The sequence below is a fragment of the Camelus bactrianus genome, chromosome 18 (assembly GCF_048773025.1).
Source record: "Camelus bactrianus isolate YW-2024 breed Bactrian camel chromosome 18, ASM4877302v1, whole genome shotgun sequence".
Lineage (NCBI taxonomy): Eukaryota > Metazoa > Chordata > Mammalia > Artiodactyla > Camelidae > Camelus > Camelus bactrianus.
Genome location: NC_133556.1, coordinates 12,442,937 through 12,463,357, shown reverse-complemented (window position 1 = coordinate 12,463,357; position 20,421 = coordinate 12,442,937). Strand labels below are relative to the sequence as shown.

At 42.3% G+C, this 20,421-nt stretch overlaps 1 protein-coding gene across 2 annotated transcripts in view; it reads left to right on the top strand.

Moving 5' to 3' along the window:
* CALN1 (calneuron 1) overlaps positions 1 to 20,421 on the top strand; it is a 332,629-nt gene that overhangs the window by 157,315 nt on the left and 154,893 nt on the right. For both annotated transcript variants that reach the window (XM_074345982.1, XM_074345981.1), the window contains one exon: positions 5,489 to 5,632. In XM_074345982.1, coding sequence (XP_074202083.1) covers positions 5,489 to 5,632 — 144 coding nt within the window. The remainder of the gene's footprint in view (positions 1 to 5,488; positions 5,633 to 20,421) is intronic.

Sequence of the window (20,421 nt, the reverse complement as noted above, 5' to 3'; positions counted from 1 at the left end):
CAGTACGGAAACAAATGGGCATAGCTGTGTTCTAGTAAAACTTTATCAACAAACAAGGTGGTGGGCCAGGTTTGGCCACAGGTCATCATTTGCCAACCCCTGGCTGCAGGGCAAAGCTCCGATGGCTTTGAAAGTCCTCCGATGGCTCTTTGCAGTCCTCCAAGTCTCTCCACGTTTCTCCACCTGCCGCACAGCCAGTACCTTAGACACACCCGTCTTGGCACGTTCTCCCCACTTAGCCTCCCTTCCCTTCTCTTCTTGGCTTCAAGAATCAAAAGATCCAAGCGTGACCCTTTCGTAGAGCTGTCTCTCGGTCACATGGAAGGACCCCCATGAGATTTGCGTGGGCCTGTATTCTTGTGCTTGTCCTTCTCTGTTGAGAGCATCTGGTCACCTCTCTGTCCCTCCAACTGGAATACGAGCTGCTCAGAGCCTGGGAAGTTTCTCTGGCTACCTGTCTATCTTAGCACAGCACGTGGCATGTAATAAATAAGCCACACCCCTTCAATGAATGAACAGCTGTATTAATCACTCTCCATACTCATGTGTGATCTTTCACAGAGAAGGGGGAAGCTTTCCTAAATCCCTTTTGTCACTGACTCGTTGTCAGTGACCCTGTCCTATTATTTCTCCCTAACAAAGACCTCCAGATTTGTATCTTATATTTTCTGGTGTGTGTCGGGGTTTAATAATTGCCTTGCCTAGCCTCGCCGAACTGCGTCTCCCTCCAATTTTTGATGACGTGTAGGAACAGAATGCATCTTGTTCATTCATAAAGCCCTCACTTTTTTTGTGGTTAAAACCCCACTTTCTTCTTAAACATACTTTTCTGTGGAGACTAAATAGATTTCACATGTAACGGGGACTGAGCTAGGAAAAATTATTCTTCATTTCCAGTTGGAGTTTGCCGATGAGCACTATGAGTTTCAGCTGATTCTGCAGGAGTAGCCCCTTCGCCAGCGAATCCTGACTCTAGCTGGTGTCTGGATTTCATCTGACACACTCTATCTGGGCGACCTGATTGATCGGTCTGTTCTGCGTGGTCACCGAACCTCTGCCAGTGTTCCTGCCTGTGCTGGCTGTGTCCCTGGGAGCATCACAGAACCAAGGCCCAGTTCTCAGAGGGCACTGGGTCAGGATGCAGGTGGTACCAGTGGTGGCTGCTGGTATTTTTAAGAATACAGACTTGCTGGCATCATGAGAAGTAAATCTTCTGGGATCTAGAGTAGGATCATTTCTAGGCCAGGCCTGGCTCGGCTCCAGGACACCAGCCTCCCTCCAGGGAGAAGAGGCACAGGTCCCTGTGGGATCGCAGACTTTGGTTCTAGAAGATTCCACAGGCAGAGAGTGGATCCCTTTTTTCGGAGGATGTGTGTTGCCGTGTTTCCTGTCATGCTCCACACTGTGACAGTTGGACAGGCTCTTGTCACCATCACAGACGCCCCTTCTGTTGTCCACGAAAGTGTCTTGGAGCGGGTAGTGTTGGCCGTGCTGGCGTGCGTGCGTTGTGTGCAACTGAAATTGAATTAGAGACCAAAAGCATAGCAAGCTTATGTAACTCCGGAGCACCAGGGACTGTAGCCCAAAAGGGGATAAATTCCAGTGAAAAGCACACCACATGACTGGGGTGTTCCTGAAAACTTGATCTGCGGTCTCCACTTCCCAGGGCGGTGGAAAGAGGCCAGAGCCCCTTTCGTGCTTCGCTTAGGCTGCCTGTAGCCAGAGGCAGAGGGATCCGGCCTGCTCCCATGTCTCCGCTGTTTTATGGGCATATTTCTCACACCCTGTTCTGCTATTAAAAATAAAATGAGGCACACGTCACGTGTCTCAGACCGCAAGACCCGTTTCCTTCTAACAAGCTTCTCGTTTCCTTCTAACAAGCTTCTCGTTTCCTGGGCTTTCCCTACCCTGGAAAGATGAAATCTCCAGAGGCTCCCATTACAGATTTCTAGTTTTGTACTGCGCCCTCCCCTCCCTGCTGTTTAGAAAGAAAATGAAATTAGTGAGCTTTGTCTGCCTCTGCAGACACAGACACACACACACACACACAGGAGCAGATATTCTATGCAAATAGAGAAGGATGGCTTTGTCCCACTTACCTGGGGGCCCCAGAAAACAGAGCTCTGAGCTGAGATGCCCCTGCCCTGTCCTGTCTCGGGCTGGGGTGGGGCCAGCCTGGATGCATACTGCAGACAGGTAAGCCCTGGGTATTTGAGGCCTCAAGGGAGCACGTCCCTTCCCAGCAGGGCAGTTCCGAGGAGACCCCTGTCTGAGGTCTGATTTACCAAACCCGGTAGCCCAGGGGTGAGACAACTCCGGGAGTGACCCAGGCAGCCTGATGGGGTTCGGGAGACATATCTACCAAGGCCCTCATTTCCAGGTCAAGTTCTCAGACAACCCCAACCAGGCCCCTCTGGGTTGGCCAGTGTAAGGATACAAGCTCTTTTGCCAGTAAGATCTAGGCCATGCAGGGAACCACAGGAATGAGGCTGGGCCCTGTCAACCAATGGGGATCATCTTTTCAGAGTGATAGCATCAACCCAGGGAGTTCAGGATTGAGTCAGAGGGATGGGAAGAGGAGATGGTACTTCAGGAAAGAGGTGGCCCAGAGAATGAGGGGGCAGGACTCACCTACAGCTGGTCCACCTGGGAGCCCAGCCTCTTCTGGGACCCCAGGTAGGGCCCTTGTCATCATCTGACATCTCCTGTTGCCTGGTATGTGTCAGCACTGATCATGGAAGCTGGAAGGAGATCTAAGCCAACCCATTTTTCAGATGGGAACACTGAGGCTGAGGGAGAGGGATGCCCTGATCACAGGGCAGAGCCAGACGGACTTCCTTGTGGGCTGATTCCCATCTCAGGAGACCCTCCCTGTGCATCCTCCTGTCCTTAGCATCTGGGCTCAAGCCGAGTGAGGCCATAGTCAACAAAACGTGCCCTGACCTCAGACTGAGCAGTGGCTCTAAGCTCTTTGAGGGCCACCTGGCACCTGGTAGGAAAACACATGGCTGCTCTAGGTAATCTTGGGCACGTTTTGTTGATGAGAAATAAGCCTAAACGTGCAGACAGACCCCTTGATTCAGAATTTGGATGGGACTAAAACATTTCCTATATCATCAATGGAAAAAAGCAGGATGTTTGAACAGCAGTTTAATAGGGTATGAAAGAGAACACAGGCTTCCTGTTCTTTTCTTAAATACTTTAACGATGTCTACGGATCCTCAGAAAGAGGCTAAGAGGACCTTAAGGATTCTCTTGGCCAACCCAGCTCATTTTACACAAGGACACACCGAAGCCTCGGGGTTTGGCTGCAGACCTAATTAGCTAATACGCCTGGCCGGGAGCCTGAGGTCCTGACTCACAGGCTGGTCTTCCCTCTGCTGGAGCACACGTTTACTCACAGGACGACCTCAGCGTGCTGAATTAGTATCAGTAATGAATTTGCTGCTAATATCTGGTCCTTACTTGTTCAGACCCGTAGTCCGTGGAACAGCTGTCCATCCAGCGCCCCCTTCAGAGTGTAGGTGGGAACGTACTGCGAAATGAAACACACGAGGAGCCGGCAGCTCAGAGAAGCCGTGTTTCTGCATCACGTTTCTAGGTAGCACGTGCTAGATGTGACATGAAAGGAGTAAATGGCCTGCTGAACAGTCGGCAGGGAGGGAGATAACTTGGCTGTGGTGAGCAAAGGCATTCTGGTGACATACACAGCCCCTGACTTGGCCTTGAAGGACCCATGTAATTTGGGTGGGTGAAGAGGAAGGCAAGGTGTTTCAGGTGGAGAGTGGAAGGTGCAAGGTGTACTGGATGGGAGAGTGCAGAGGTCTGAAAAACAACCCCCAAAGGCATCAGATCCTCATCCCTGGAACTTTGTAAATGTTACTTTGGAAAAAGGGTCTTTGAAGATGTCATTGAGTTAAGGGTCTTGAGATGGGGAAACTATCCTGGGTTGTCCAGCAGGTCCCTAAAGACAATCACGAGCATCGTTATCAGAGGGAGGCAGAGGGAGATCACAGACAGAAGAGAAGGGGATGTGACCACAGAGCAGAGATCGGAGTGATGCGGCCACGAGCCGCGGAAGCAGACTTGGGAAAGGATCTTCCCTGCAGCCCGCGGGGGCGCGCAGGTCTATCCACACCTGGGTTTTGGTCCAGTGATAACCGATTTCAGGTTTCTGACCTCCAGACTGTGAGAGAATAAATTTCTGTTCTTTTAAGCCACCAAGTCTGTGTAATTGGTTATAGCAGCCACAGGAATTTAATACAAGTAGGAAAGGGAAAGCTGGCTTGGGTCAGGGTTCCAGGTCATTGCTGGGAGGCCAGTCAGGTATTTGGAGAAGAGATGCGTACACGTGGCCCTCCGTATCCAAGGGGGCTGAACCCACTGATACGAAGGCGAACTGTACTGCGCCATTTTATACGTTTTATATTAAGGGACTTGAGCATCCATGGATTTTGATATCCTCGGCAGTCCTGGAACCAATCCCCTGCAGACACCGAGGAACGACAGTAAATGGATATGACCTCAGGTATAGGTGGCCAATACTTGAAGGGAATGAGAAAGGCTGACAGTTGCTGTGCTGGGCTCACACCAGGTTTATTGATGAAAAAATCAAAGCCATCCATGCCTGGTGCTCATATACGATTGACGAACCTCTAATCTCGAGGCTGTGATCTCGCATCAGATTCCCATGGCATGCCTCGCAGGGGTGTGGTGTGTTAGGAAGTGCTCAGCCGACCCAGGGCAAACAGGCAGCCGGGACTCTGGAGGGAGGGGCTCTGGGTTGGGTAAGAGGATGGGAGTCCCCTGCTGGGTGAAATGGCCTTAGTGATGGCGGAGTCAAATTCTCCGCCAGCCCCAGAGAATGTGATTAAAGATGCGTTTGGGCTTTTTATGGCGCCCTTATTGATCTGAGGTTGTTTATAGTCATAAAAATGCTGTAAATTAGAGGAATGAAATAAAAACAGCAGGATACTTAATTCCTGTCCTCCTATGAGGTTGAAAAAGCTTTCTGCACAGTTCCTACAGCAGCAGGGAGCTGGAATAAAAGTCTGCCAAAGGGGAGTCTCATTCTCCTTTTGTCCTAATGGCCCAAGCTAAGAGGTAGCCGTCTTCTCACAGGCAAAACCTCACCCTCATCCTTGTTGGGAAAGTGTCCTTGGCTAACACGATCCTTAGCTGGGACCACTGTCTAATTGTGTGCGCACTACACTGTTTTAGTGTACTCGAGGCCAGTTACCTCCTTCTTCCTTCCAAACTGTTTTTCTTTTTTTCTCCCTCTCTCCTCCTTTTCCTTTCCTGTCATTCCCTCCTCGCCCCTTTCTTTTCTTTTGTTCCTCTTTTGGCCACCTTGTTACTGGATTAAAGGGTTTTGACATATCACTACTTGTAAAGCAGTTTAGTTAGAGGCTTTCAACAGTCGCCAGTGATTTCAATGCAGTAGACCAAGCCTCGTGACCATTGGACTTTCTTTGCTTTCCCCTTGTAGAAATCCGAGAGGCCTTTCGAGTTCTGGACCGAGATGGGAATGGCTTCATCTCCAAGCAGGAGCTGGGAATGGCCATGCGCTCTCTGGGGTACATGCCGAGCGAGGTGGAGCTGGCCATCATCATGCAGCGCCTGGACATGGACGGTGAGCCCCGGGGCGAGCCTGGGCCCATCAGCGAGGCCTTGGGGTCAGAGGGCCACGTGTTCACAGTTGGGAGACTCAGTTTCATGTCTCAGTTGATATTTGAGGAATGGAAACTTGAACTAGATCAGGGTTTTTCAGACAACATTCCAAAGGATTCTAGGGGTCTGCACAGGTGGTTCTGGGGCCACCAGAGGGAGTCGGGTGAGGAAGGAGGCCTGGCTGGTGGCCCAGTGGGAACAGTTTTGTTTTGTTTTGGAAGCGGCTTTATTGAGACAGAATTCGCATGCCATAAAGTTCACCCAGGGAACCTGCACAGTTCAGTGGCTTTGAGAATATTCACAGACTTGTGCAACCAATGGCTTAATCAATTGTAGAACAGTTTCCCCACTCCAAAAAGAAACCCTGTCCATCTTAGTCATCACCTCCCAAGTCCTCTATCCCTGCCAAGTTTCAGGCAGCCACTAAGCTGCTTTCTGTCTAGTGGACTCACCTCTGGATGTCTCATGTAAATGAAATCGTATGACACACTTTGTACCTGGCTTCCTTCACGTAGCATAATATTTGAAAGGTTCTTCCGTATTGTAGCCTGTAGCACTACTTCGTTGCTTTTCACGGCCAGATCATATCCCATTGTTTAGCTGTAATCACTTCTTTTCTCTCTGTTTTACATACTAGGTTTCCAGATACATTGAGAAAAAGGGAAAGGGTCATTCACTGAGGGAACGAGTTCCACTGTGTTTAAGTAGTTCTGAAAAGTGACCGCATGGGATTATCTTTCAGGTTCTTTCCTGCGCTAAAACCCTAAGAGTTTGTCCCAAACTGTCCGTGACCTTCCTGGCATTAAGATCTCGCCTGAGCTGAAGGTCCAGGAAGGAGCCTCCTTATTTTGCTTTTTCAGCACACACTCTTCCCCTCTGAAAAGCAGTTTGATTCCAGGCAGAAGGCGTCCAGAATGGGGGGCTCTGAGGACTATCGGGTCCCCATGAGCACGAAGCACAGACCAAATAAAGGGGAAGAGAGGAGCAGGGGAAGGAAGTCTTTTGGAGGAGTAGACCGAGACCATGGTAGGGAGATCTTTGCTTGGCCTGCAGACTAATTAGAACATGGCTGTCCCATTATCCTGCTGGACTTGTTGAGAGGATGATAATAAGGGTGACCATATGGCGGATGGACCCCATCACCCACCGCCAAGTGCAGCTGTGGGCATTTATTTTCTGGTTCAGGAAAGAGACGTTTTATCAGGGATGTTCAGTTGTGTGTGCCGTGCCAACCTGTCCTTCCAACTCCGATTGGTTGTGACTCACTGGGTCTTTGCAGGCCTGGTTCGACCTTGCTTTGTATTTAGAGGTATTTCTGAGAAGCTGGAGCAGAGCCCACGTTGTAGAGTGGAGTCTCTTCCATGGATTCTCATCCTCATTTCAGAGGTGTGTTTCCAGAAAAAAAGAAAGAGTTTCTTTCTGAAAATAATAAAAATCTTCATCTCTACCCCTGTGTATGGAATGAAGAATGTTGTTGTGTTTTTGATTCTCCTCCCACAATTCAGGAAATCAAACATGGTCAAATGGACTGAAAGAAAATGGAATTAGCAACATTAGGCAAAATGAGCTGGGGCTCTCGTGGGAGAGTTACTCCTATGAGATTTAAGGGTCTTCATCAAAGTCCATCCTTGGTCTTTATATATTCATTCATCAGACCCTGGCTCATGGGGAAGTTTTTATTATTGCAAATCCTCCCTGATTCCATGAGGGCTTGGAGCCCCCAGGGGATCTCGTGTGATGGTGCGGTCCAAGGGACTCAAGCAGAAACTAGAGCGGATGCGGTTTAAGAGACTGCAGGCATCACCAGTTTATTTGGAACATCCTACTTAGCTACCAAGGCTGAGGGCAGAACTTCCAAGCAAAATGTGTAGAGAATTTCCATTAGTTCCTTTAACAGAAGCTCAAGTCATGCATGAGCTTTTCCATGGTGACTCTACCAGGTGAAAACACAGTTATTTACCTTTGAAGTGTAGCTTCCTCGAAGTTTTGTTCTGTTGCCCATGAAAGTTTCAGTTCAGAATATATAAAAACCACGCGGCAGTGTAGGCAAGAGGAATTGCCTTTTGCAGTGTGCTAAAGGCTTCAGTGTGGAAGGAGCCAAGGGAAAATTGCCCAGGCTGACCGTCTTTCTGTTTTGTAAATGATGCTGGTAAGTGAAATTTCTGCAGTCCTGGGTTCTGGATATGGACAGATTTACTGTTTTTCAGTGTCCTCTTAATGGGGTCTTTTGAGCTATTCTGTTTTTACAAAAAGTCAGTTTCTAATTATATCCCTTCTCCCAGCTTCTGTCCCAGGGGATTCTCCACAGAGATTTGGCCTTACCTAATTAAGCTTCTCTTTGGCATGAAACTTGTGGAATGGCAGAGATTTTGATGGGGATAAACTACAGACAAAAAGTGTCTGGGCCGGAACTTGAGATTCTTCGCTGTAAGATGACCATGCCTCCTGGTCCGCAGACCCTGGTCCTGGCACCCAGGGGCGGCAGGAGAGGCAGCGGTGCCTCCCTCCATCCCAGCTGGCCGCGATTAGAAGCAGGTCTGGCCCACACACTGATCGTTCCCTGCTGGGGTCCCTGCCGGTTTGCCCGACGGTGAGGTCATACCTTCGGCACGAGGCCCAGATGGAATTAGCGTGCGTCTGTGCAACCTGGGTCTGCACAGGAGGCTTTCATTTGGTGGTTCTTTGGGAGGGGGTGGCCTTGCTGGGCTCTGAGTGTAACAGTAACCTCCCTGGATTAGGGAACTCAGCGGGGTTTCCTGGACACAGAGCCTGCAGGAGCCAGACGGTTCCAGTGGGAGTGTGGAGCTGGATTTCCAGAAGGCAGAATGGAAGACAGGCAGTCGGATCTGGAATTGTTCTCTTGGCCAGGGCCAAGTTGCTTTCAGTGCTGGGACTCTGTGCGTGTGTGTGTGTGCGCGTGTGCGTGTGCGTGTGTGTGTGTGTGTGTGTGTGCGCGCGCGCGCGCATGCGTGCATGCACCGCATAGGTGGGACTGCTCGGAGTTAAGTAACAGAAAAGCCAAACTTCTGCCCCGTGCCTAGAGCTTCCTCTTTGGCTCGCTCCTGCAAAGCTTCTTTCAGCCTCTGCAGCTGAGATGACTTTTGTCCGAACACCAGTTGGGGACCAGGCTTCCCCTTTCCTGGATGCTTTTGCCAGGATCTCTCCTTCAGCCCAGATTCTGGAAGCCTGCAGCCCTCTCACTCAGGCCCCTGGAGGCCTTTAAGCCCAGTGCCCTGAGGCACTCCTCGCTTTAGGAAATCCAATTCTCTCCAACGCATCTCAGTACCAGTTAGGTACAGTCCCTGGAAGAACTGATAAAATTGTCACCCCCAGAAAAGTATCCTTGAACTTAAATCTTTCCTAGATGCGGGCTGAGAAAGTGATTGTGGGCTCTGCCCCGTTCCACCTGCTCCTGTCAGCTCTGTGGTTCCCACAGCACCTCTTGGGGCCCCTGAGAGCATCCTGCATCATTCACTGGGGAATAAGGGCTTGGTATCTTCAAGACCAAAGAGACATTTTTGACTGCCTTCTGTGTGTTAATGGTTTCACCAGCCACACCACCGTGGCCGTCTGGATTGAATCCAGCTAGCTTTGTGGGTAGTTCCCTGAAACTATCAAAGCAGGCAATGTTTTCAGCATCTCACATCTCCTAATGCGACCCTCTCCTGTTCTCAGCTGCCCTCGCCTCTCCTGCACTTAAGGAACAAAACAAATGCAGACCTTGCTCCCCACACCCTGGACTTTCCTTCTGCTGCTCAGAGATGCAGAATCTCATGAAACTCCAACAGATTTGGGGGTTTGAAATGCATTCTTATCTCTCGACAGGTTTGTAGTTTTGTCTTGTTTTAGGCTCACCACTGGATGCTGACTATGATTCAGTTTAGTTCCGTTTAAAAAGGATTTATCTAGTGTCCACTGTGTGTGAATTTTCTTATTTTTATGGTTGGCAAGACTCACTTTTGGTTCATTTTGAGACGAACCACTGAGCCACAGAGAACAAAATTATGGTCGGAGTCATGAAAGCCAGCAGTGTCCCTGCTGCTAGGCTCCGTGTCCACATCTCTCCTCTCTTCCTACCCATTCATTACAAGCATTCATCCTTTGCTGATTAGTCATATGGTTATGACTCTCCTGTTTTCATCTGTGAGCTTCTAGAAGACAGAAAAGTATGTGTTTAATTCCAAGTCCAGCTGACTGCCACGGCACATTCACACACATCAGTGTACTGATTTGGATGCTCTGGAACCGGCATAGGTCTATTTTGAGCTCAGATACATCCTTCTTTTTGTATGAGTGGGAAGATGCTTAGCCACAGACTACATGAAGCTGATCTTGTCTGACCTCAGGAAGACATCAGAGGGGACACCAGGGAGGCTCAGCCATTCAGTTTTCTGAATCCACGTAGAGGTCCCCATTCTGAGCCTCAGGTCCCACTTCTTTCCAACCAATGTCCTAAATCTCACATAAGAGACTTGATGAGTCTGAGATTTCAGCTTATAATTCTGTCGACCACACGATTAGATTTGGGGTCTTCCCTGCAGTTAGTTGTAAGAAGTAAGTGATTATTTGCGAGCTACGCTCGAAGTACTCTAGTTCTCTGACTGTAACTTGAGCTGAGCGTTTCAAGGGCTGAGCTCGTTTGACGCAGCCATCCCACCCCACGGTCCTTGTAGTCATCATTGCTGGTGTGAAGGTCGAACACAGTAGCTCCACGGGTCTTCAGAATCCTTGCTTTCAGTAATTATTTTATCCCAAGAAGCCACAGATGACATTTAGTTAATTGTGATGCCAGTCATGCCATTGATAACTATCCCATTTTTCATTAGCAGGAAGGTCAGCCCCTCATTTAAGATCATAGATAAGCAAACCAATCTCAGAATCCCACCTGGGAACTTTGTTTCCTCCTGGTATCACATAGTGCATTATCATGAAAACTGAAACCATGCTGCATTCCTAGAAGGGAGAGTATTACGTGAAAGATAAGAACCTGCTGAAATTCCTCATACATAAATGATATTTCTCTTTGGCAGGATTTACCAAAAGGATTAAATGAAAATGCCCATCTCAGAACACGCTGAACAGTATTGAATATTTTTTAACAAATCATTACTTAAATGATTGGTGAAAAATGGGGACTTGGTTTCTTTTCCTTCATAAATGAGATGATGTATTTTTCATCTGGTGATTGGTTATCCTTTTTTCTTTTCCTTTTGCAGATTGTCTTTTTGAGGGGAAGGTCTGTTTCAGTAAGGACAGGCTAAGTTATGCTGCAGTAATAAATAATTCCCCTGAATATCAGTGGCTTAATATCACAAAATAGAAGTTCTCACTCATGCTGTATGGCCATTGTGGATTGGCTGGATGTTTCCTTTAGTCATTCTCACTCAGGAATCCTGGCAGAGGGAGACTTCTCCCTGTGCTTCCATGACAGCAGTGGCAGGGGCGACAGACTGAGTGAAGCACATAGTGATTCTTGAAGTTTTTGTCACTTCTGTTCACATCTCATTGACTAAAGCAAGTCACATGGCTGTCCCTAATATCAAGGAGTATTAGGAAGTTGAATCTGACTCCATGACCAGAAGGGAATGAACTGGAAATATTTGGTGAACAACACTAATGATGACTTAAGGATTTTAGGCCTTTTCTATATTTTATTAGAATGTCACATTCATTGCAAAAGTTTTAACTCAGGAAAAAAGTTTTAGGAATACTATGGATAGGGGGCAAGAATGATTATTATGGGAGATTTTACATATTCCTTGCAGCTTGATCAAGTAGATAAAACTAAGCAACAGATTTTGAATGACATTGAATGTGTGTGTATATGAGTGTGTGTGTGCATGCGTGTAGTATAAACTTTGTACCCTTGAAAAGAGGATAACTCTTCTTTTGAAGTGATTCTGGAACATTAACAAACATGAGTATGTATTAAGCCAGAAAGACAACCTAATTAAATTCCAAAGGACACACATTACAGGCACATTCTTTGACTACCATGCACTAAACCAGAAATTAATAACAAAAGTTTGAATAAGAATCCCACCCACTTGGAAATTTAAAAATGAAAAACCAAAGTTCTTTCAATGTGATGAACAGATCCAAGAGCCAATTCTTTGAAAAAGATGCAACAAATTGACAAATAAAGCATGTTTAATTAAAAATTAAAGAGAGTTATCACTAAAATAAAGTAGAAATGAAAAACATGGGGGATTTTGAAAAAATACTTGAGGCCATTTCTTGTGAATACATTTGAACATCTACATGAAATGGAGATTTTTGGAAAAATATAAGTTATTGAAACTGATTCAAGCTAAAAGTAGTCTAAATCGGAAGTTGCATACTTGCAGCCTACCAGCCAAATTCAGCTGTTAGCCATGTTTAATTTGGCTCACGCATCATTTTCTAAAGTAGAAAGTCTCATATCAAAAATCTACATTTCTCCCTCTTAAAATATCAGAGAATTTGGCAAGTCTAGCCCTGCATTCCTTCATTGCAATAATTTGGTGGAGTTGAGTAGCTGTCCTTTCTAGCCAGGTCAAATGCCGCAGTCTCCACCAGTCCTTATTGTCTTACATATATTCAAATGTATTCACACCTTCCTGGTCTCTTTTGATGCCCTAGCTTGGTCCTTGTGGGCTGGGGAGTCTATGACTCTGCCTAAATGGACCAGTGAATGATGAGAGCATCCTTCACTGCTGTGGCAATCAATTCATTTCCCTTAGTTTTAATTGTAGGGTGTTCTAGTTTTGTTTTTCTATTTTTGCTTCTGTTTTGCTTATTGTTTGACATTTCTAGCAACTTCAGTAGATTACTTATTTTAATTTAATTCCTCATTATTTAATAATTAAGGCAACTAGGACAATAAATTTGCCACTGAGAAGACTTGAATAATACCTCCCAAATTTTGATAGATCATTTTAATTTTCATTGTTTTCTCTATAATACTTTATCATATTTTAATTCCTTCTGCTGCTCTGTTAATTTTTTAGGAAAGCATTTGATAATTTCCAAGTTCCTAAGACTTTAAATTTCTAGTGTACATTTAAATTTTCTATTTCATTGCACATTGGAAAATAAATCTGACCTGCTATTTGCTAGGATTTTCTTTGTACGCAAGAATAAGATGAACTTTTATGAAGACATTGCCTCTATGGTATAAGGCTTTTATATATGCATAGAAGTTATCTTCATATTATCTATATCCCCTCCACCTGTATTTTGGTTAGTTTATCCGAGATAAATTACTGTGATGTGTTCCAGTGCTGTTACATTGCTTCCTTAGTTTACTTCCAGCAGTTTTAATTTTAATTTTCAATGCTCTTGTCTGCCCTCATAGTGGATTTTACCTTTTATCAATGTAAATGTTCTTGAAATACCTTTGAGTTAATGCTTTTGCTTTCTGTTGATTTTTTGCCCCATAATGTTTTTGCCTGTGTTTGCATAACATTTATTGTTGTGTGTGGTTACTGGGGAACATTCACAATTATTCAGCTTCTTCCAGGAGCACGGTGCACTGCACTCCTGCCCTTTCTGTGTGATTTGTTAGGTGTATAAAACATCATGTACCATTGTGTTTTAATTTTTAATAATTCTGAGAGCCTTTTTATGGGCAAGCTTAACTGATCATTTATTTCAGGACTTTTCAGTTGGGTCTTAATTCTGTCACTTTGCTGTATGCTGGTTTCCATGCGCACTGGCTATTTAATTTGTCTTCTTTTCAGACTACAGAGGTTTTTTTTTAATTGGGGGTATAATTGACATACAATCATATATTAGTTTCAGGTGTACAATGTAATAATTTGATATGTATATTGCAAAATGATCACCACAGTAAGTCTGGTTAACGTCTGCCACTGTACATAGATACAGAATTTTTTTCTTGTAATGAGCACTTTTAAGATCGACTCCCTTAGCAACTTTGAATTATGCAACTAATTAACTATAGTCTTGTTATAGTATTATTAACTATAGTCACCATGCTGTGCATCACATCCCCATGACTTATTTGTTTTATGATAGAAAGTCTGTATCTTTTGATCGCCTTCACCCATTTTGCCCACCCCCTAGGCCCTGTCTCTGGCAACCACCAATCTGTTCTCTGTATTTGAGCCTGTTTTTTTTTCATTCTATGTAAGTGAGATCATACGGTATTTGTCCTTCTATGTTTGACTTATTTCATCTAGTATAATGTCCTCAACCTCCATCCATGTTGTTACAAGTAGCAAGATTTCCCTCTTTTTTATGGCTGAATAATATTCCTCTGTGTGTGTGTGTGTGTGTGTGTGTGTGTGTGTGTGTGTGTGTGTGTGTTGTATTTTCTTTATCCATTTATCTGTCCACAGACACACAGGTTGTTTCCATATCTTGGCTATTGTAAATAATGCTACAATGAACATGGGAGTGCAGGTATTTTTTCAAGTTAATGTTTTCACTTTCTTCAGATAAATACCCAGAAGTGGCATTGCTGGACCATATGGTATTTCTATTTTTAATGTTTTGAGGAGCTTCCATACTGTTTTCCATAGCGGCTGCACCAATTTACATTCCTACCAGCAGTGCACAAGGGTTCCCCTTTCTCCACATACTTGCCAACACTTGTTGTTTTCTTGTCTTTTTGATAGTAGCCATTCTAACAGGTGTGAAGTGATACTATGGTTTTGATTTGCATTTCCCTGATAATTAGTGATGTTGAGCATCTTTTCCTGTACCCATTGGCCATCTGTATGTCTTCTTTGGAAAAATATCTATTCGGATCCTCTGCCTATTTTAAAATCAGATTGTTCGGGTTTGTCTTTTTTTTCTTTGCTGTTGAGTTGTATAAGTTCTTTATATATTATGGAGATTAATCCTTATCAGATATATGACTTGCAGATATTTTTTTCCCACTCAGTAGGTTGCTTCTTCATTTTGTGGGTGGTTTCCTTTGCTGTACAGAAAGGGTGTTTTTCTTTTTTTTTAAAAATATTACCCTGTCAGTTGTTTGGAAGTTAGATGTCTTACTTTCACTTTTTCTAGTAATAGCCATAAAGTTTTGGGGCATTTAACTCCTAACATCAGTTACAAATTAATCATACTTGCCCATGGAAGATGAGAAATAATTGTTTCCCTCTTTCTCTTTTCTGTTCTTTGTTAATGTAATATATGGTTGTTAGAAATATGCCTCCCCTCTTTTTAAAACAAATTTTATTATTTTCAATTTTAAAGAACTGGTCAGTTTTACAACCTTATCTGAAACACTTATTTTTCCTGTACATTTATTTAGTTCTAGTGCTGATACCAGCCATATTTTACTCATTTTCTGCTTCTTACTTTAATTAATGTACGTTGTTCTGGCATAAGCTTTCTAAAATTTCACTTTTTTTTTCAGGAAGTTTACCTCAATCCTAAATCTTCTGAGAAATCTGAGAATACCTTTCTCTTGACAGTCACACAAATGACAACTTGACTTAGCTATAGAATTCTTGGGTTTAAGCTTTTTGCTTTTAAAGTTCTATGATTGCTACTCCCTTATTTTTGGTTTTACATATTGTCAGGAAGCTCATGACTAACCTACTGTTTTTTCCTTGTGAATAAGCTAATTTTTTCGGATGTGATCATTATCTGTGAAGTGTGAACATCTCATCCGTCTGTTTATTTCTCTTGTGTTGTAGTTTCTCACGGTGGTTGGTGCTCGGTTGTCACTGATGTTAGGGTTCCTTGCAGTGTGAGTCATACTGTCAATTTTCTGAAGTTTTTTTTTTTTTTTCCTTAGAAAATATTTATTGCACTCTTTTTGTCTTCCACCCTTTTGGCTTTGTAGCTATCAGTCTCTCTAGCCTTGTACGCAGGTTAGATCCTGGGTTCTGGTCTCTGCATTTCCCCCTCACAGCTGTTCTTTCTCCATCTTTTTTTTCAGTCTTACACATTTTTCATGTATATATATATATATATATATATATATGTATTTTTTTCTTCCCTTCTTTTGAAAAGTCTACTGATCACTGGATTTTATTTTTGTGACAGTGTCTTCTCATCTCTGTAATTTTTTCTTGTCCCTTTTCTAATTTGGTTGATATGACGTCTTCCCAGTGCTGTTGAGGAAATAAACTGGATGCGTGTCCAACAATCTTCAGTACATCTGTTTGAGGGGTTCTGAGACAGTTGCTGAGTTCTGAGACAGTTGGCGGTGACTTTGAACCACAGCATCCCTTCCGGGTCTCCTGATTTTCCCATAAAGACAGATCCAGCGTGCCTAACTGACTCAGGGTCGGGTTGGACCAGGCTCCAGCAGAGATGGGTGCAGGGCAGCACCTGCCCTTCAAGCGCCACGCAGAGAACGGGTGTTGTGAGGGCGTTCAGGCAGGCACTTATTCAGCAACCTAGGAAAACTGACAAGGAATCCAAGCAGGTGTCTCTTATAGTCCCAGTGTACCTGGGACCCCTGTCAAAAATGCTCCCTGAAGTTTCAGTGTCTGGGCTATGTGGCTTCACCTCATTTCTCCTTTCTGCCTATCTCCGTGGCTAGGAATTTTAGACCAAATAGTGGTAATTTCAGACTTTTTAAAATTTTTGATTTTAATGGAAACATCCCCAGGGTTTGGGCTTAAACTTGCAAATAGCATAGATTGCTGTTTAATACAAATATAGTTATTATGCTAAGGTAATATCCTATTCTTGGTTTACTTTTTTTCTTTTAAATCAATAATGGCTCTTAGGTAGCTTTTTGACGTCTATTGAAAGAATTATATAGTTTCAATTCTTTTACCTGTTGATGATATATATTATTTAATTGGACATATGAACAAGATGAAGAAGCAGAGAAACCATTCCCAATTAAAAGAACAAGAGAAATCCCCTGAAAGAACGATCAATGAAACAGACATCGATAGCCTACTAGATCAAGATTTCAAAAAAGGAGTGATCAAAGTGCTGACGGAACTAAAAGAGATAGTGTTTAGAGATATAAAATATGTCAAAAATGAAATTGAAGCTATAAAGAAGAGCCAAGTAGAATGGGTAAACTCATTGACTGAGATGAGGAATGATCTAAAAGCTGTGCAAAACCGACTAGATAATGCAGAGGAACGAATTACTGAGCTAGAAGACAGGACAATAGAAAGCACCCAATCAGAAGAGCTACAAGATAAACAAATAAAAACAAATGAAAATAGCATAAAGGACCTATGGGATAATATAAAGCATGCCAATCTTCACATAATAGGGGTCCCAGAGGGGGAAGAAAGATCAAAGGGGATTGAACAGGTTTTTGAAGAAATCATGACTGAAAACTTCCCAAACTTAAAGAAGGAATCAGATATCCAGGTATAAGAAGCTCAGAGGGTCCCAAACAGGAAGAAGAAGAAACAGGAAGAAAAGACGTTTCTATCCAAGTCGTTGAATTGACTTCAACCTTGATTGGGTATCGACTGACCGCAAATGTGACGGCCTGTTTCTGAATTCACTCTTCTCTCCTACTGATCTTTTTGCTCTGTCTCTTTTGTTCACTAACACATAGCGTCCTGACTCCTAGAGTCTTGAAATCAGGGTGGGTAGGTCCTGAAACTGGTCATCTTTTTCAAAATTGTTGTGGTTAGACCCTTTGCATTTCCACACAAATTTTAAAAGCAATTTACCAGTTTTGCTAACAAAACTATCTGTTAGATTTGGATTCTGATTGCATTAGATCTGTAGATGAATTTTAATGCAATGGACATACTAACAATAGTAGGTCCTTCAATTTATAAAAGGGTAGGTCTCTCCATTTCTTTAGATTGTGTTAAACGTCTCTCAACAATGTTTGGTATGTCTTATTGTGGATGACTTGTACATCTTTTGTTAGATTTATCCCTGGGTACTTGATGACTTTTGATGCCACTATGAATTGTATTGTTTTTAAATTTCATTTTCAGATTGTTCGCTACTGGCGTGTTGAAATACAGTTGCTTTTAAAATTGAATTTGTATCCTGCTATTTTGCTGGTTCTGGTAGTTTTTAATAGCTTCCACAGGATTTTCTACATACTCGAAGGTGTTGTCTGTGACTACTAGTTTTGATTCTTCCCTTGTAAGTTTTGTCTTTTTTATTTATTGTCTTGCCTTATAACACCAGCTTGGATTGACTGAAGTGATAAGAGGAGACATTTTTATTTCTTTCTTGATATCAGGGAGAATCTTTTCACCATTAAGTTTCTTCCCTCTATTCCAGACTACTGAGAGTGTTCACCTTGATCAGGTGTTGAATTTCTTCAGTTACTTTTTCTGCATCTATCGAAATCATCATGTTTTTTTTCTTATATTCTGTTAATGTACTGAATTATGTTGATATATTTTCACATTAACCAACTTTATATCCCTAGAATACACCAGATCAACTCATAGTATATTTTCCTTTTCAAATATTGCTGGGTTTGATTGGCTAATATTTTGTTAAGGATTTTTGCATCTATGTTTATGAGGTATATTGGTCTGTAATTTTCTGGGGGTTTTTTGTCATTTCTTTGTCAAATGAAAGTATCAGATTTATGTTGGTCTCCTAAAATGAATTGGAAAGTATTTTTTTCCTTTTTTATGAAAGAGTTTGTCTAAGATGGGCGTTTTTTTCTTCCTTAAATGTTTATTTGAAGCTATCTAGACCTGGAATTTTCTTTGTTAAAAGGAGTTTTTTTTCTCTAGCATTATATTAGAAAATTTCTCAATCACGCAGAAATGTTGAATGCATTTGTACGGTGAGCACCCATACTCATCACACTGATTTTGCAGAGCTTTATTTGCTTTATCGTTATCCATTCATCCCTCTACATGGGAAAGTTTTTGATTATAAAATACTTCTTTAAAATCATAGAGCTATTTAGATTTTCTATTTCCTTTTGCATAGTTTGTGTCACTTTTGTATTTCAAGACATTTGTTCATTTTAATAAATTGTCAAATTGATTAACATAAATTTTTCTTAATATTTTCTAATTATCTTTTTCATGTCTGTAGGATCTTTCATTCCTAATATTGTCAATTGTTTTTACTGTTTTTTCTTCATCAGTCTTGTTAAAGGATTTTTAATCCTCTTAGTCATTTTTTAAAAACTGACTTTGACTTTGACAATTTTCTCTATTGTTTGTTTTTATATCCTTGATTTCTGCTATTATATTTTTTCAGAGTAAAAAGAATTGTTTTATTGAAGTATAGTTAGTTTACAATGTTGTGTCAATTTCTGGTGTACAACATAATAGTTCAGTCATACATGTACATACATATATTTGTTTTCATATTCTTTTTCATTATAGGTTACTACAAGATATTGAATATAGTTCCCTGTGCTATACAATATAAACTTGTTGTTTATTTTATGTATAGTAGCTAGTATCTGCAAGTCCCAAACTCCCAATTTGTCCCTTCCTACCCCCTTCCTGCCCTACTAACCATAAATTTGTTTTCTATGTCTGTGAGTCTGTTCCTGTTTTGTAAACAAGTTCATTTGTCTTTTTTTTTAAAGATGCTACATATAAGTGATATCATGGTATTTTTCTTTCTCTTTCTGGCTTACTTCACTTAGAATGACAGTCTCCAGGTCCATCCATGTTGCAGCAAATGGCATTATTTTATTCTTTTTTATGGCTGAGTAGTATTCCATTGTATAAATATACCACAACTTCTTTAGCCAGTCATCTGTCAGTGGACATTTAGATTGCTTCCATGTCTTGGATATTGTAAATATTGCTGCTATGAACACTGGGGTGCATGTATCTTTTTGAATTAAAGTTCCCTCTGGATATATGCCCAGGAGTGGGATTGCTGGATCATATGGTAAATCTATTTTTATTCTTTTGAGGAATTTCCATACTATTTTCCACACCAAACTACATTCCCACCAACAGTATAGGAGGGTTCCCTTTTTTCCACACCCTCTCCAGCATTTATCATTTGTGGACTTTTTAATGATGGCCTGCTTTTATTTTTAAACCTTTCTTTTCTTCAAGTTACCAGGGTTTAATTTGCTCTTCTTTTTCTAACTTGTTAAAGTGGAAGCTTAGATCATTGATTTTAGACCTCTTTTTCTTTTTAAAAAAATTTTTATTGGAGTAGAGTTGATTTACAATGTTGTATCAGTTTCAGGTGTACAGCAAAGTGATTCAGTTATACGTATACATATATATATATATATTCTTTTTCAGATTTTTTCCATTATAGTTTATTATAAGATATTAAATATACTTCCCTGTGCTATACAGTAGGTCCTTGTTGTTTATCTAGTTTATATATAGTAGTGTGTATCTGTTAATCCCAAACTCCTAACTTATCCCTTAGACCTCTCTTTTCCAGTACAAGTATTTAAAGCTTTAGCCACATTCTATAAAGCCTTTTTAGAAAATTATAGTAACTTTTATTATATGTTCAGAGAATTGGGCCTGGTTTGAGTAGAGAAAAGAGGTCAGGTAGACTAACATTGATGGAGGACTTCCTTCATGTGTTAAGGAAGGAAGCACATACCCATTTTACAGATGAGGAAACCAAGAGCCTTACCCAAGAAGCCACAGACCTAGTAAATAATGGGGCTGGGGTTTCACTTCTAGCTTTTCTGGCTTCTCATTCCAACCTGCTGCCACCCTGTAAAGACAGATCCTGGAATGTTATAATAACATGAATGACAACAATGATAGAAATTATTTGCTTCCACATGAGTATCTTTAATGTTTGAAAAGTGTCCTCACCTCTTTCTCCTGACGTGTTCCTCCAGCATTCCTGTAATGATCAGTGTGGGTGGGTGGGTGGCTGCACAGG